The sequence below is a fragment of the Rhipicephalus microplus genome, chromosome 1 (genome assembly GCF_043290135.1).
Source record: "Rhipicephalus microplus isolate Deutch F79 chromosome 1, USDA_Rmic, whole genome shotgun sequence".
NCBI lineage: Eukaryota > Metazoa > Arthropoda > Arachnida > Ixodida > Ixodidae > Rhipicephalus > Rhipicephalus microplus.
The window spans coordinates 149,509,894-149,526,960 of NC_134700.1; the positions used below are offsets into that span (position 1 = coordinate 149,509,894).

General features: G+C 49.4%; 1 protein-coding gene across 1 annotated transcript in view; it reads right to left on the reverse strand.

Annotated features, from left to right (window-relative positions):
* Positions 1–17,067, reverse strand: part of LOC142768852 (uncharacterized) — a 104,385-nt gene that overhangs the window by 61,795 nt on the left and 25,523 nt on the right. Inside the window, exons 6-7 of the mRNA XM_075871251.1 lie at positions 10,185–10,288; positions 9,198–9,299 (exon numbers count right to left, since the gene is read on the reverse strand). Coding sequence (XP_075727366.1) covers positions 9,198–9,299; positions 10,185–10,288 — 206 coding nt within the window. The remainder of the gene's footprint in view (positions 1–9,197; positions 9,300–10,184; positions 10,289–17,067) is intronic.

Here is a 17,067-nt window from a genome sequence, read left to right on the forward strand (position 1 = left end):
GTCAAGCTGCGCATTTACTAAATCCGCATTCTCAAACGATTGCGAATGTTGACAGTATCGCCTTTGGTGAGTTAGAATCTGGTGTGTTATATAATCGGCCAAAGAAACGTCAAGTTGGACTGGCCGTTGGTTTACGAAAGACTGATAACACAGAGTACGAGCGCAGAACGACCTGAGTGTTGCGTTCTTGAGCTTATCCTGTCTTATACGCAGAGGCCGCATTTGGTTCTGGCTACCTGAATTATAAAACATGTTGAGCGTCCTTTCGACGCATTTTGTGCAGTCGTTTGAAACACCATATAATATTTGAGAAAAAAAAACGCCCGCATCTTCTCACGGGAAGAACTCGACTAATTGTGCCGCAAAGTGGAGGAAATATTGCAGAATGTTGCGTGCTTGGGTATGGTTTTGGGATGCCTAATTGTTATTTCGTCTTTGTTATTCGTATTTATTGAATAAACGAGAAGCGGCGTCTTCAACGAGTGGCGTGGGATGCTGATGTTGGATTGTGTCCTACTACTGATGAAGGTACTGTTGCTTCTATCGCATCTACTCGAGTCAAGCAAAGCATCAAGTCAAGCGAGAGCCAACTGATGACGCCCTTGAGTGAATCCCTAACGCGCACTCCACCGCTTATATACACACCACCCTCGTTCGAGGGAGAGGAGGGCGGGGAAGGGGTATGCACCCTCACTGCAACAAGCGTTAAGGCGGGCATGCCCGGCTTGAAGGCCTCGTGGTTACTTACCTTTTATTGGCTCCTGGAGCGATAGTTCTGCGGGTGTCTTCCTGGGCTGGCACGAGAACCGAGCATGCGCCTCACGGTACAAGACGCGAGCATGCTCACTAGGGGTGTGGACGTGCCGCCGACGCCGGATCCGCGACATAGTGCGACTAACAAGTGTTCCGTATTTAAAAAGGTCGCTTTGTGTGAAATTCATTTTGTTGAGGGCTGAACTCGCATGTATACTCGGGATTCAGATGTAGCGGGCCGTCGCAGTGACGCGGCGTCAACATGCCAACATGTTGCGAGTGCGCGATAAATGACGCGTATTCTTGCTAAAATCTTCAGCGCAGAAAATAACCTTGCTATCCACCAATGATTGAGTACCAGGAGCTACTGACTATGTAACCTAAACTGTCGACCAACCGACGGTGATAAGGTGTACCGCAGAGCTGCGTGACGTCCACGTAAACACTAGATGGTGCCCGCACATTTCCGGTTCTGTTCAAGGCGACTCTTTAGCGACTTCACCTCTTACGATCATTTCAGAATATGGTCCCAGGCTCACTTTAAAATGGTTGTTTAAGACACCAAAGTAACGAGGCGACCATAACAACACCGAGACATAGATAGCGTGAGGAAGCAGAAGCGGCGCGTGGTAACTGGTGTGAGGTGAGCTAGCGCGAAGCAGAAGAGAAAGAAAAAAGATGTCAGATAAAGAACAGCCGACCTCGCATACAGGCGTTGTCTCTTTTCTCTCAAATTTACTACAGTGATACAGTCGACTAAGAAGAAGTATTACGTCTTGGCTTCATCGTACAGCACACCCGGCAACGTGCAGCCATGGTAACCGCCGCTGGAGGATGGCGTCCAGGCCCCCTCGGCAGCAGTTCACCTGCTGCCACTGCCACCACCGTTCGAGGACGGTGTCAAGGCCTGCTCTGTGGCTCGAGTTCAGTTTAGCGGTACCAGTTCACGACAAGGAACGTCGTCTACGCTTCCTTGCTCATGGACACCGCACCCTTATGACTGCCGGAAGGACTTAAGCCCACATTTGATGAGGACGACGTGCTAGCGTCCTTGGTGGCCAAAAGCCAGACTTACCCCACCGCTGTCAGAACGGCGCACAGCATCCTGTTGCACGGGGACGCTATTCATGCTTCCCACGGTGACAACCTTTCGCTCAGGGCATTTCCGACACCTGAGCTGCTGAAGCGTGCTACCATAGATCCGCCTGACTAGGATCCCGTTTAAGCGAGTACAAAGACGGGCTCCGTGTGCGAATTGCCTGATAGCGTCACGGTGCTGCGACGTACGATCACGCGACTCCACGTCATGGTCACCACCGTGAAAGTGAAGAGCACCACCGTCGTTCCCACCATTCTTCCGGCATTGAGCGCCGCCGATACTATGGTGGACGTAGTCGCCTCACACGACCTGGAGGCGAGCTCACTCGAGCAACGCAGAGAACGCCGTGATGTCCTCATGCAGCTCGAGGACCAGCTTGGCAGCTTCGCGTTTTCACTCTCTGCCCTTTCGCCTGCGATCCTATTACCACAAGCCGCCTGCGAAATGCCCGAATTCCACAAGTTCCATAACGCAGCCGGCTGGGTGGCGACCGTCAACGCCCTTGGAGCTCAAGAAAACTTCACAGACCAACAGAAATGGTGATATGCCATTAAGCACCTTCGAGATGGTGCTGCAGCATGGCACAGGTATGGAGGTGTAGCGAGAGAGAGGAAGACGAGACGGTGGCCAACGTGGTCGTGTCGTTTTCTCTCGCCACTTTATTCCACGCCTCAAACGGAGCCGCGGTCGCTGTCCACGTCCGACACACGAAGTGCGCTAGCTTCCTCGCGCAGCTCGAGCTAGCATCAGCTGCGCGAGAGGCGCGGCGCGGTGATTGAGAAATGATGATGGTGATATTGGCACTACAGGGCTCCCCCCCCCCCTAGTGCTTTGCGCGATTTGAAGGCATATGAAAAAAGAAAGAGAGCGACTAATGGTATATACATGAACGACAATCCATAAAGTGTTCATTTGGCAAGTCCAGGTTGTCAGTGTTTATGGGCCATTGGTAAGCAGTGTGTCTCTGGTGGGCGACTCTGGGAGAAGCGCAAGGGACGAAAAAGGAAGTGCCGGGTCGCTGTGGTTGCCGACAAGCGGGTCTCACGTTGACCTGGTCGGACAGGCCGAGAGTGGACCGTGTGTCGCGAGGTCATGCTGCTAACGTCGGCAGAGGGTCGGCAGTGCGGGTTTTGACGTTGGGGTCGACGCAACACAGACACCAAAGTCGAGCGGCGTCTGACAAGCCGGTATAGATAGACGTGCCGACGCCCGCAGGAGCGTGTCTTAACAATGCCGCCAAGTGTACGGTGGGTAGTCGGGTACACGACTAGTGGTGGGACAATGTGTCGGATAGGCCGAGTAGGCGCTTGCGCCGTCTTCAGGGCTGTGACTGCAACTCGTGGCTGCGTAGCAGGGCGGCTCAAAAGTGGCCGCAATGTGTGACGCCAAGCACGTTGTCGCCGCTGACGTAGGGTAATTGGTGGTAGACACGTATGAGGTATGAGCGTCGTCGCGGTTGTGACACACGAGCTGGCGTTGTGGACACACGTCTGGTTGTTGCCGCCAGGAGGCAAAGGCTCCGGGGAATGGTGGTGGGGGAACCCAGTCAGCGTGGGCTCGCCCGGAGCATTGGACGGGACACCTGTGCTCGTGTAATGACCTCCGGTAGTCCGCACACGAGGGTTGGCGTGCAGGTCTGCAGAGAACGCCGTGATGTCCTCATGCAGCTCGAGGACCAGCTTGGCAGCTTCGCGTTTTCACTCTCTGCCCTTTCGCCTGCGATCCTATCACCGCAAGCCGCCTGCGAAATGCCCGAATTCCACAGGTTCCATAACGCAGCCGGCTGGGTGGCGACCGTCAACGCCCTTGGAGCTCAAGAAAACTTCACAGACCAACAGAAATGGTGATATGCCATTGACCACTTTCGAGATGGTGCTGCAGCATGGCACAGGTATGGAGGTGTAGCGAGAGAGAGGAAGACGAGACGGTGGTCAACGTGGTCGTGTCGTTTTCTCTCGCCACTTTATTCCACGCCTCAAACGGAGCCGCGGTCGCTGTCCACGTCCGACACACGAAGTGCGCTAGCTTCCTCGCGCAGCTCGAGCTAGCATCAGCTGCGCGAGAGGCGCGGCGCGGTGATTGAGAAATGATGATGGTGATGTTGGCACTACAGGGCTCCCCCCCTAGTGCTTTGTGCGATTTGAAGGCATATGAAAAAAGAAAGAGAGCGACTAATGGTATATACATTAACGACAATCCATAAAGTGTTCATTTGGCAAGTCCAGGTTGTAAGTGTTTATGGGCCATCGGTAAGCAGTGTGTCTCCGGTGGGCGACTCTAGGAGAAGCGCAAGGGACGAAAAAGAAAGTGCCGGGTCGCTGTGGTTGCCGACAAGCGGGTCTCACGTTGACCTGGTCGGACAGGCCGAGAGTGGACCGTGTGTCGCGAGGTCATGCTGCTAACGTCGGCAGAGGGTCGGCAGTGCAGGTTTTGGCTGCCTCTAGCCAACACCCCCTAGATTGCTCCACCACAGGCGTGGTATGCCTGGTGAGCCCTGTCTGAAGCGAACCGGGCACGTCATCCTCAAGCGCGTCAGTCATAGTCGCAGCGTCTTGGAAGCTTGGCCGTGGTTGATGGCTGGTGGCTTTAACTTCAGCAGCGGGAAACTGCGAGGACGATGGCGGTCGTTGCTGGCAGGACATGCAGAGCATTGAGGCTGGTCGACAGTCGCCTTCGGACATCTGGGAGGGTGAAGGTTCCGCAACCGGGAGGTGAATAGCGGGCGTGACAATGCCAATTGTCGTGGTAGCCACCAGGGCGTTCGGTGATGTTGCCGTCATAAAACCTGACGTGTCAGCTGTGTTGTGAGCCATGGAGGTCGGCCGAGACGAGCCGGTGGTAAGCATGCCTGCAGCGTCGTCGGCCGAGGACGATGAAAACACAAACCTCGTGGCTGACTGGTCGCGTTCAGGCCAAATGTCGAGAACCTTGGTGGATGGACAGTCGGGCGCAGGACACGCTTCGCTAGTGGCCAGACGAGAGGTTATGTCTCGTTGTTCGGACGTTGTTGAAGGTGAAAGCTTCGATGTCTGGAAGTCAATAACGGGCGAAAGGTCACCTGTACCAGGCTCCGAGGCGGGCGGCAAGGTGTTCGTCATGGAGTCTGGTGGAGCCACGGTGTCACGTGCCGTCACTTTCATGGAAAACGTGCTGGTAGCAAGCGTGCCAGAAGGACCATCAGGCGAGGACTTCGAAAAAACGCACTTCGTAGTGGACAGGTTGCCGGCAGCAGAAACGACTTCAAGAACGTCGTCGGATCTGTGACCGGGTGCGAGGATCACTGCGCTAGTGGGCCGGACCAAAGGTGGAGGGAGACGTTGTCGGGGAAGTTTGGTTGCGGTCAGGTGAGAGCTTCGGGCTGGAGGGTCCAGCACGCTGCGAAGCAGGGAAAACCTGAAAGTCGCGGGTTCCCGGCAGCGGGTGGTAGGTGAGGCCAAAGCTGGCAAGCACCGCAGAGCAGAGGTCATCGTAAGGCTGCTGGCTGGAGGTTTAAGTGGCAGAAAGATGACGCAACTCTACCGGAAGGGCGTCATGAAGAATGGCGTGCATCAGCGGCTGGTCCGTGACGCCATTCAACGCAAGAACGGCATCGAGCTGCATGAACCATACCTTGGGGTAGGTCGATTGGAACGGCGGCACTGGCGGGCAGAGTTGCAGGAACATGGCAGCGGGCCGCTCGGCGAAGGGCGTGTTCTCCGGGTCACCAATGTAGTGAGAGAGGAAGACGAGACGGCGGCCAACGTGGTCGTGTCGTTTTCTCTCGCCACTTTATTCCACGCCTCAAACGGGGCCGCGGTCGCTGTCCACGTCCGACACTCCAAGTGCGCTAGCTTGTTCTAATCTTCGCGCAGCTCGAGCTAGCATCAGCTGCGCGAGAGGCGCGGCGCGCTGATTGAGAAATGATGATGGTGATGATGGCACTACAGAGGCATGAGGGAGCAGTCCTGGGCAGACTGGAGCACCAAGGTCATTGCAGCCTTCGGACGTATTGGCTATGATCCAGGCTTTATCGCGCATGACAGCTCTTCAACTCAACTCGACAGTGCACCTCTCTGCATCCCAGCTCGGCAAAGACATTGTCCTGACGATGTAGATTTACCCGACCCCAAGTAGTCCACTTTCAGAGAGCTTCAGACAGATTCCCGGGCATGGAAGGAGATGTGCTTGACACCGAAACCAGCCCCGAGCCGGACTACATGCCACACCTTTCGGAGTCCGTGACTCCCGCCCCAGCAGACAAAAATACCACCCAGAAGCCCTAGCTGTTGGTGATGTGGTCTCTTTTTTCACCAGTGCTTGAGGCCATGTATATTACAGTTACTCCAGAGCCTGAAGCGCTCGAAGTCAAGGAACTTAACAAGTTCACCACAGCCACCAATGTGCTCTCAGGCCCACCGGGACAGCTACTGCTGACTCGACAGCCGTCACCGCCCGGATGTGTGAATGGCCACCGTGTGTTAGTTGAGATTGGGGAATCTAAGTCAACCAACGCGACTAAACACATGGAAAACATGTTCGTGCATTCTACTGCCCTCTTTGTGACAAGACCTCAACTATTGGTCCCCTTACATGCGTTTTTACATGTGTGTAACACACGCTGGTTACACGCCCCTGTTTCAGCAGCGTCGTACATTACGACTTGCTCGCGTCGTGGTTCTCCATCGACGCTAAGTGGCTGCACTTCTTCAAAGCTAAGGAGACGCGTGCGACTACTGATGCGCCCTCTTGAGTCAACATCGGCAGTTCCTCATGCCAGATGCCAGCGTGGCCGATAAAAGCAGCCACAACGCCACAGGCAATGTCGACCACCAGAGCGATCATCATATACGCCAGCGAACCCGAAACGTGGCCAAGACCTGTGGCTGCAAAGATGCTACCACTGATAGTGATAGTGATAGAAACACTGATAGTGTGTCTGGGGACTACACTTCTTAGCGAAACTTTTTTGAATAACTGTTTTGTGGATGTGCGTCTCTGTACGTGTTGCTTGTCAGCGTACATGATCTTTGCACACGTCAGCCATCACCAGACACATCGAGCACCAAAGCAGCCAATTAACCATGCTAACACCTGCTGTGCAATATTTAAAAGTTCATCTACCTATCTATCTATCTATCTATCTATCTATCTATCTATCTATCTATCTATCTATCTATCTATCTATCTATCTATCTATCTATCTATCTATCTATTTATCTATCTATCTATCTATCTATCTATCTATCTATCTATCTATCTATCTATCTATCTAGCCGCTTATGACTTTTAGCTCTCTTGGTCGTTTGAATAATGGTATCGGTACCAAACTTGGTATGGCATAAAATGACTGTATGACGGGCATATTTGACTAGTCATAACATGAAAATCGTGATATGTATGTCATGAATGTCATGATTTACATTTTACGGTCGTGCTGCTCTTGCGGTGGTCTCGTTCACATGACAGGTTGCAAAACTGGTACGGTATGACACTATTGCATAGAGAACACTAGCGACAGACCCTAACGGGGAAATCATGACACGCATGTCATGTAAGGGATGAGTCATGACTACACGCCACGCTCATGATGCACTCGCAGCCATCTCGCTAGCTTCACATATACCAAATTCGGCGTTACGTAATGCGAATGGATGAAGAAGGTATGTGACAAGTGCAAACATTATAATCATGAGATGCGTGTCATGTGACTTTATGACTACAATCCACACTCATGGTGCCCTCGCAGCCGTTTCGCTAGCCTCACATACACCAAATTTGGTATTAAGGGACGTGAATGGACGACAAAGGGATGTGACTGGTGCAAGCATGATAACCATGTTATGCGTGTCATGTAACTGCATCACTACATGCTACGCTCATGATGCGCTCGCGGTTGTCTCGCTAGCTTCACATTTACTAAATTCAGTATTACGTGACGCGAACGGACGACATATGTAAATAACATGTTCAAACATGATAATAATGACATGTGCGTCATTCAACATGACTACATGCCGCACTCATGATGCGCTCGGGGCCGTTTCGCTAGATTCATATATGCAAAATTTCGTATTACGTCACGTGAATGGATTACGAAGGTATGTGAATGGTGCAAACAGATGCATGTCATGTAAGAGCATGACTACATGCCACACTCAAGGCGCAAATACACTTAGACGTGACCCGGTGCGCATGTGCTCCAGCGTTTGTTTCATCGCGTCATGCCGGCGATGCCACGCCAGGCGCCGATACTCGCAGGAACGCGCCGCACCACGTTGCGCCCCGCCGCGGTGGTCTAGTGGCTAAGGTACTCGGCTGCTGACCCGCAGGGCGCGAATTCGAAACTCGGCTGCGGCGGCTGCATTTCCGATGGAGGCGGAAATGTTGTAGGCCCGTGTGCTCAGATTTGGGTGCACGTTAAAGAACCCCAGGTGGTCATAATTTCCGGATCCCTCCACTACGGCGTCTCTCATAATCATATAGTGGTTTTGGGACGTTAAACCCTACACATCAATCAGCACCACGTTGCTTTGACGCATGCGCGTTAGAGCACGCCCGGCGTCCTTCAACACAAAGCTAGGTAGACGTGTTGCATTCTGGGTAACGTCGTTGGTGTGAAATGCAGCATGTCGCATTTCGCACCGGCTGCTGCTGGGTTGTGCCGACAGACGCTGGTCACGTCTGGCGTCAGACTATAGAGTGTTCACGTTTTGCTAGCGTAGCGTCGCTGCGCCCTGCGTGCGCTCGTCAACGTTACTTCGAAGTATATTGTGCCCTTCATGATGCCCTCCCCGCCGTTTCGCTAGGTTCACATATTCCACGCTTGGTATTACGGGACGTAAATGGACGACGAAGGTATGGACTGGTGCAAACATGATAATCATGAGATGCGTGTCATTTAACAACACGACCACACGCTACGCTCATGATGCGCTCGTGGTCGTTTCTTTAGCTTCACACATACCAAATTGGTATTGCATGACGTCAATAGACGCCAAAGTTAAATGACATGTCCGAACATAATACTCATGATATGCGTGTCATGTTAAACATGACTAAATGCTACGCTCATAGCATGCACGCGGCCGCTTCGCTAGCTGCACATATACTAAATTAGGTATTAAGTGGCGTGAATAGATAATAAAGGTAAATGACACGTCCAAACAAAATAAGTATGACAAGGAAGTTATGTCCGGTATAGTTTACTTCCGCCTCGTAACGTTGTTCTGATTTTAAACTGACATATAAACCTCCCTCATTCATGCTTCGCATATAATTGATTCTCACTGTACGTGGTATCTGCAATTTTTTTTCTCTCCAATTTACTACAAAAGGTGATAAGCCATTGAAACAACGCAACACTCACCAGGTGGCTTTCTTCCGTTCCCGCCAGTAGACACAGGTATTTGACACCAGCTGAGGCAAGCCAAGGTTCACTTTCCGGTGGCTGCGTGAGGACGGCTGTCCACTGCGACAATAGTAGAGAAATTATAGCCTAGTATTTTTTCGAAAGGGGAAGTCTTCTAGAATACAAAACAAAACGGTGAATTTAACGCACAATTATAATGTGAGCTTTCTTAGAAGCATTACGTAACTCGCCCTATTCGCAACTTTCACAGATGGTGGCGTCGCCATGCGGCATCCGCCGTAACTTTCGTTTGAGGGCTGCCCATGCAGCCAGCACTTGCCATCGTTCACTCGGCCTCACTTAGGCGGCTCGCTGGTGCTTTATATTTTGTCGCTGCCAATTTCTGCTACGGTTATTGTGAAGCCAGACAGTTACTGCGTGTCATAGTAGCAATGATTTAATTGTTTGCTTGCTGAGCTGGAAGTATCACAAAATATTTTAGATGCTGCTGTGCCGACGCCGTGCAGTCAAGGGCGAGGTTGCCTGCTTTGCACGAGCACGACCGCTCATCTTCCCCGGCCGTGGCACGAGCAGCGTTCACAAAGCTGTAAACCAGAGCAGACGATGTGTCCAGGGTTCGAAACTTCTTTTCCGTCAATATACGCTGCACACGCGTTTCACAACACGCTGTGTGGGATATAATACATGCTAGAGTCAATAACCTTCTCAGCAAAGCCTTGACAACACGATGGCTGCAGCCGAAAATACTGCACAGGTCGAAGTGACGGGCACACCGGTAGCGGCTGCCCGCGCGCCGGCTGCACGATCCCCCAAATGACAGCTATGTTGGGCTTGCACCAGTGCCATCTATTGGCGGTGAAAGTTGCGAATACACAATGACAACGCTGCAGCGTTCGAACAAGGATTTTGGCGAGCTCGTTGGATTTCGTTGTACACACCGTATAGATGGGACATACAGACACTATATACGCATGAAGCACTCACTTGGTTCGCCATTTTCTCGCAAATATCTTCAGGTTTCGTTGCTTCGTCCAGAATAATTAGGCCGAGGCTGTCTTGAGCATCCGATGATTTGCTGAAGACGATGTCTGCGAGGAGGTTGGAATAATTACGTGGCAGTATTTTATCAATGCCGGTAATACCGCACCGTTTACACTATCCTTTATTATATTTCTTGAAAGGTGTGCCGCAAAGTTGCAAAAGTGAAACAAGAAATACACGGTTGATATCTCTGTCATAGGAACCAAGTAAAATGTTCCCTTGCAGAGGTAGTTTAATGTTAACATTACAATGATATGAGAGCTTAAGCAATGTCTACTGGTGTTTAACAGCTATAGCCCCGCTTATCGTAGATGCAAGCACGTTGACGTTTCGTCATACATCTATGGGCACAATGCGCTTGCACAGGCAGCGCCAGGAACGCTGCGCTTGCACAGGAAGCGCCACGGACGCGGCGGTGTTCGTGGCACCACCTGTGCAAGCGCAGTGCGCCCATAGATGTATGGCTACCTGGAGTGCACTCCAGAGAGGAGTGATAGATATTTGGGAGCGGCATTATGCGGTGACCTGCCGTGGCACACTCGTATTACTAACATCGTAGCGTCCGCTTGTGAAACACAAGGACTCTTCAGACACAACTTTCATGATGCCCCTAGGCACGAAAAACTACTAGCCTTTTAATCACTCATAAGACCTAAGCTCTAGGACGCACCCGCCATCTAAAGCTTCCACAGGTGCCATCTCGCTGCATGGACTGATTCTGCCTCAGAAGCAGTCCATGCCCTTCGGCTATATTCGTCTATTCCTCCAACCATTACCAAGTTAGCGCATCATCACTGGAAGCAGAATACGGATTATCTAATATGTCTTCGCTGTTGCATTGCCACACAATTTTTATTACAGATTTTTTCCCTTTTACAGTGATATCAGCAATGCAGCTTATATAGTTCACCTTACGGGCATACCTCTCGCGGTCTATAGGTACAACAGGTGGTGACGACTATGGGCAGGCACCCACCATCATGTTTTTATTCATTTACCTCTTAATTTTTCCCCAAGCAGCACCAGATTGTAACTGGCTTTCCCATACATTGCAGCCATCACTTTTTCATTAATCTTGGACAATGTAACCAAAATTATTACATGGCGAAATCATGTGGTAGTAGTTTAAACACACCCATTATTTAATACCCCCTTTGAGGGCTACAGCTCTAGCTTGGCGTCTGCCTTCGTGGAACTCGAGGTGCATGTTTTTTGGCAGCGGTGTAATTTTTAGCCTCGCCCTAGTTGATTTAGATATGCTAGATGTCTGTCTGGAACACTCTGTGGGCTCGAATCCTAAGTGCTCCATGATTGTTCTTCCGGTTCTACTTGTCAAAAGCCTTTGGTTCTGTGACATCGTGGCGGCTTCTATTAGCTCGTATAAAGTGTTGGAGACGTCCAGCCAAAGAAGTTTAACCGTACAGGTGTTCGGGGGTAACCCTAGCGCAGTTTTGATGCCTTTTCTTATAATGGCTTCAATTTTATGTTTCTCTGCTCTACCCAATTTAAGATAAGGGGCAATGTATAGTACATGGCTTATCACGATAGCCTGAACCAACCTTAAAAGATTCTCTTCCTTCATCGCCGCATTATTGTTAGAAATGCGCTTAAGTAGGCGGCACGTATGGTTCGCATTAGCTTCAAGTCTCCGGATAGTTTCAGTGTTTTTTCCATTCGCTTGTATGCACATCCTTAGAATTCTAATACTGTCTGCGGTTGGAATAGCATTGCCATTCACTTGTAAAGCAATGTCACAACTCCGTCAGAGGGGATTGTTTGTTTTCCTTTTTTTGCGATGGTAGAAAAAGAGCCTCTGATTTTTCTGCCGAGCATTTCAACCTTAGTGGTTCGAGATATTGTTCGATGGTATCTATAGCCATCTGAAGTGTGCTTTCAATATGTCCGTCACTACCTCTATTTATCAACAGCGTCACATCGTCTGCGTATGTTGTGTGATCTAGGTTTTCGATTCCTTCCAACTTCTCAAGAAGTCCAATCATCGCTATATAAAAGAGTCGGAGAGAGTACAGACCTTTGTGGCGTCTCTTTGTTATCTAATTTAATGTTTTTGAGCGACTGCCTTCCCATGCTGATGGTGGCTGTGGGATTTGAGGGAAAATCGATTTGAGAGAAATAGGTGGGATCTGAAACATATCATAGTATCAGGGTACAGGTTTCATCCTTCATGAACCTAGTCAGTCTTGTTTGGATGACGTGCTCTATCAATTTTTTTACACAAGATGTGATGGAAATGGGTCTGAGATGTTCAAGACTCAGTTTGTTCTCTGGCTCAGGATTGAAGACCACATTGGCCGTTTTCCAAACTTGCGGTATCTCTTCCTTGTCTCAGCATTCTTGCATATAAGCTGCAAGGTGACGAACGGAGCCGTCATCAAGATTCCTGAGCATTCTTTTGTTGATTTTGTCTGGACCGGTAGCTGTTTTTGTCTTAAGTCGGTTCATTTCAGCCCTGACTTCTCCAATCGTGATGGGGCTGTCTAGGTCCGTGTTTTCTGAACCCGCGCAGTCAGGGAGCTTTTGAGATTAAGCGCAGCTGAGGTAGCGATCCCTAACCTCTGTTAATAATTCCGCCATCTGACCTTGATATTTATACACAAGCTTTTGAAATTGCTGCCGGGCTTCTGACTTGGTTTTCTCTGGGTCTAATAGATGTTGCAGTAGCTTCCATGTTCTAGCACTACCAATATCTCTATCCATCTGATTACAGATACTACCCCACTTTTGCTTGTTGAGTTCAAATGCATAATCTTCAATCTCTTTGTTCAGTGCGGCAACCTCTTTTCAAAGATTCTTGTCTCCTTTTCTCCAACAGATTTTTCGCTCTCTTTCTTTTTCTTCCACATGCTTACGAGATGTCAATCAACAACTTCCTCGTCGTCAGCATCAATCTCTTCGGTAGCGTCCTGAACCGACTGGATCCAATATCTCTATCCATCTGATTACAGATACTACCCCACTTTTGCTTGTTGAGTTCAAATGCATAATCTTCAATCTCTTTGTTCAGTGCGGCAACCTCTTTTCAAAGATTCTTGTCTCCTTTTCTCCAACAGATTTTTCGCTTTCTTTCTTTTTCTTCCACATGCTTACGAGATGTCAATCAACAACTTCCTCGTCGTCAGCATCAATCTCTTCGGTAGCGTCCTGAACCGACTGGATCACCCCTTTACTCCCATCGTTAATATATATTAGGTCCTGTTCCGACCCGATATTTCTAAAGGACACCCAATCTGCAGTTTTAACTTTTCTCTTATTGAGCACCGGCTAGCCATTGTCAACTATAATCTCTAAAGTTTTATGATCACTACCTAGGTCTTCCCTGGTATTGTACCACGTGGCGGAGGTGGCACTGCTTACCAGGGTAATGTCTGGCGTCGTGTCTTGAGATACACTATTTCTTTTCCTAGTTGGCTGCATTGGGTCCCTAATAACGATCAGCTCATGTTGTTGAATTTCATTTCACGAATTTCTCCCCTTAAGCTGGGTGAATTTATAACCCCATGCTATATGATGCGCATTAAAGTAGCCCAAAATCAAAAGTGGACGGTTTTCTGAAATAACCTTTGTTTTTGTGAAAAGATTACCAAAGTTGATTTTGCGCTGCTTTGGAGAACTATACACATTCAGGATAAAAAGACTCTGTTTTTGCGCTTGCGAGGCATGAGTTCGACTAAAACATGATCAATCTGCGAATTCCCAGTCTCGTGCTGCGATGTCGTAATGTTTCTCTTTACAAAGGTCATAACTTGGGTATCATTAACCGACCCGGCAAAAGGTTTGTAACCAGCTAATTTAGCATTTTTCGCACACTCCTGGATTGCAATAACCTCTGGTCGATCGGCGTTGGTAAGAAAAGATTGTAAAACCGCACGTTTGCGCGAGAAACCCCTACAGTTTCACTGCCAAATCGTATTATTGCAGGGGCGCAGAGCCATCATGTTTGAGCTTGAGCGCTTGGCATAGTCATTCTATCTGTCGGTCCCTGCTAGCAAATTCAGCCTTAATTTGCTCAATAGTGCTGCCTACTTGTTTCATTTGTTCCTGTACAGCTTGAATCATACCTTGTGATGACTTAGTTTCCACCTCAAGCGCTTCAATTCTCGCTCTGTGATTTTATTCAACGTCAGTTTCTTAGCCCTCTTCTTCTATAAAGGTGGTTGTTTTGCTACCCGAGATGTTTCCAGGGCCTGCTTGGGTTTTCTGTTTAGTTGCGTCTTAATCTCATCAAGCTGTTTGCATAATTCCACATTTTGCTCCTGTAATATCCTGTTTCGCTCTTTAAGAGTGTTGATCATCTCTATATTAGCATCCTGGGAGACCTTAGTTACCCAACCCACCTGTGGTCCAATGGATTTTGACTTCTCTGAAGCGCAATCACCACTATCATGGGGTGCCTTGGGAGAAACTCCCTGCATCTCTAGCAGTGGCAATCAAAGGAAGGATTCCGAGCGCCCTCCCCATCCACTGCGATGCTTGGATTCACACCTAAAACAATCTTGAACCCTGTCTGTCCTGCTATGCCGCTGCGTGTCCTCCGCGGCCTTGCGTCATTCCTTTTGCTCGCGCGCTTCTTCAAGCTTCATTTCCCACTGTCGCTTCTTCACTTTATAAGGTGTCCGGAGAAGTTCTTTGCACCTTCTCCGGTTATATGCTCCTTGCCACACAGTTGGCACCTTGGTGTACATTCATGGACCCCGGATGGGGAGGTCTCACCGCACCTGTAACACACTTCATATCTCTTCTTGTAGAGGAAACATTTCATCGGTGTCCCAAAACAGATAATCCAATTTGGCCCGTAGTGGTCAACAAAAGTAATGATTATCGAGGTGAAGTTGCCCATCCTTCGCACACCAAGAATAGGATGATTCTCTTCGTGTGAGAAAGCCAGTTGCAATTCCCTCTCAGAGAGTCTGATATCAACTCTACGTACCACTCCTTTGCCACAGCTTTCGGGTGCAGTCATAAATGTCTTCACCTCATACTCCTTGCCGTCGAGCTTTATGACTTTCAGGTCCAACATTTTTTGGCATCATCCTCCCTGGGCGTGCTATATATCAATGTTCCTAGCCTGACGTTGACAACAATCTTGTCCTCCTCGCAACCTTTCTGCCATGGAAGGCCTGCTGCCATCCTGACTGCTCCGCCAATCACGGGTGCCGAGAGTTCAGTGAGCGTCAATCCTTCTTTGGGCCTGATAATAACCTTGTGGTCCGCGTTCGGAAGACGCGGTAGGTGTGACGCTACTGACCGCTCCGCGAGATTTTTTTCCAACCGCTTTATATGAGAGTCTCCTGCTTACACAATTCTTGTCGCCATTGTAGAGGGCCGGCACCGTCCTGCTTTCTTTTTCGCATCCACCGCTGGTACACGCCATCCTGGTGGCGCCATCGCGTTCTCGTTGTTGACTCTCCTGGAGCTCCGCCCCACATTTCGACACTTTCGTCACCCAGTCCGAGCTTTCCAATTCTGCTGGATCGGCATCTGTACTGTTAACAGTCACTTCCATTGTCACAGTGCCTCCGCAGACGCTCTACGAGCCGGCGCCTGGAGTCCTCAGTAAGCAGCAAGCAGTAAACCTGGTAAGCAGCCAACAAGCTACACCTCTTTCCGGCCCGTCTCCCTACTGAGTAGCATTAGCAAGCTCATGGAACGAATGATTCACAAATGACTGACATGGTTCCTAGAAAGCCACAACTAATTTCCCCTAGAAATGAATGGGTTCCGCCAAGGCAGGTCGGCTATCGACAATGTCGTGGCACTTCTCTTCTTTTGAAGAGGACCTCTTTGCTGATCATATTCTGACAGCCGTATTCCTTGATATCAAGGCAGTTTTCGACTCGGTCTTTCACCACGCCATTCTTGCAGCCATGGATGATCTTGGCCTAGGAGGGAAGCTATACAAATAGCTTGAGAACTATCTAAAATGGCTGAAAATACCTATATATAAGCACTCCAAACGGTCCCACACCAGCTATATACAGTAGAGAAATGGTGGACTCGAGGGTGCCGTGCTCAGCCCGCTCCTTTTCAACCTTACCCTGATACACATAACAATGACACTGCGTCGAGTACACATCACAATTTACACCGATGACATCTGTATCTGGAGTGCTTCAAGTTCACGTTACATCACCAAGCAGCGACTTCAAAAAGCTTTACAGAACCTCTCCCTGTTATCAGCACCCGGAGGTTTGTGCCTTTCACCAGAAAAAAAGCCATTGCTTTCACGAAAATAAAATGAGCAATTATGGCCACTGATCTATGTATGGTTTCAAAGATATTTGGGAATCATCATCGACAGAAATTTTTCTTGGTCTCCACAGGGGAAGAAACTTCAAACTAGAATAGTAGCAGCAACTTAATTCTTCAAATTCATGGCTGGAGCACGATGGGGATGTAGATGCCGCTCTATAGTACTGCTTGAGAAAGCATATATTGAAGGAACATTATGCTGTCGCCTACCTGTGCTTCACTGGTTTTTAAAAAACTGTAGTGGAAGCAGGATGTCTCCCACTAGATGCCATTTCTACCCAAGAAACCATGCTCACTCATCTCTGACGTATATTACAAGGTAAAAAACATTTCCTGTACTGAGTTCATCTATCCCACAGAAATTCTGCATTCGGCCAAGCTGTGTAAATGCTTCAACTTGCCCCTATTAGTCAGCCACAGAAATTAATGCCTGCAACACTTTCTCCAAGGACGCTTTTGCCTTCAACAATAAACAAGTTGATCTGGCATCAACGGGGTAGAGAGATGAATGTCGCTGACTGTGCTGCTGTAGACTACTCTCCTCTGCTTAGCCAAG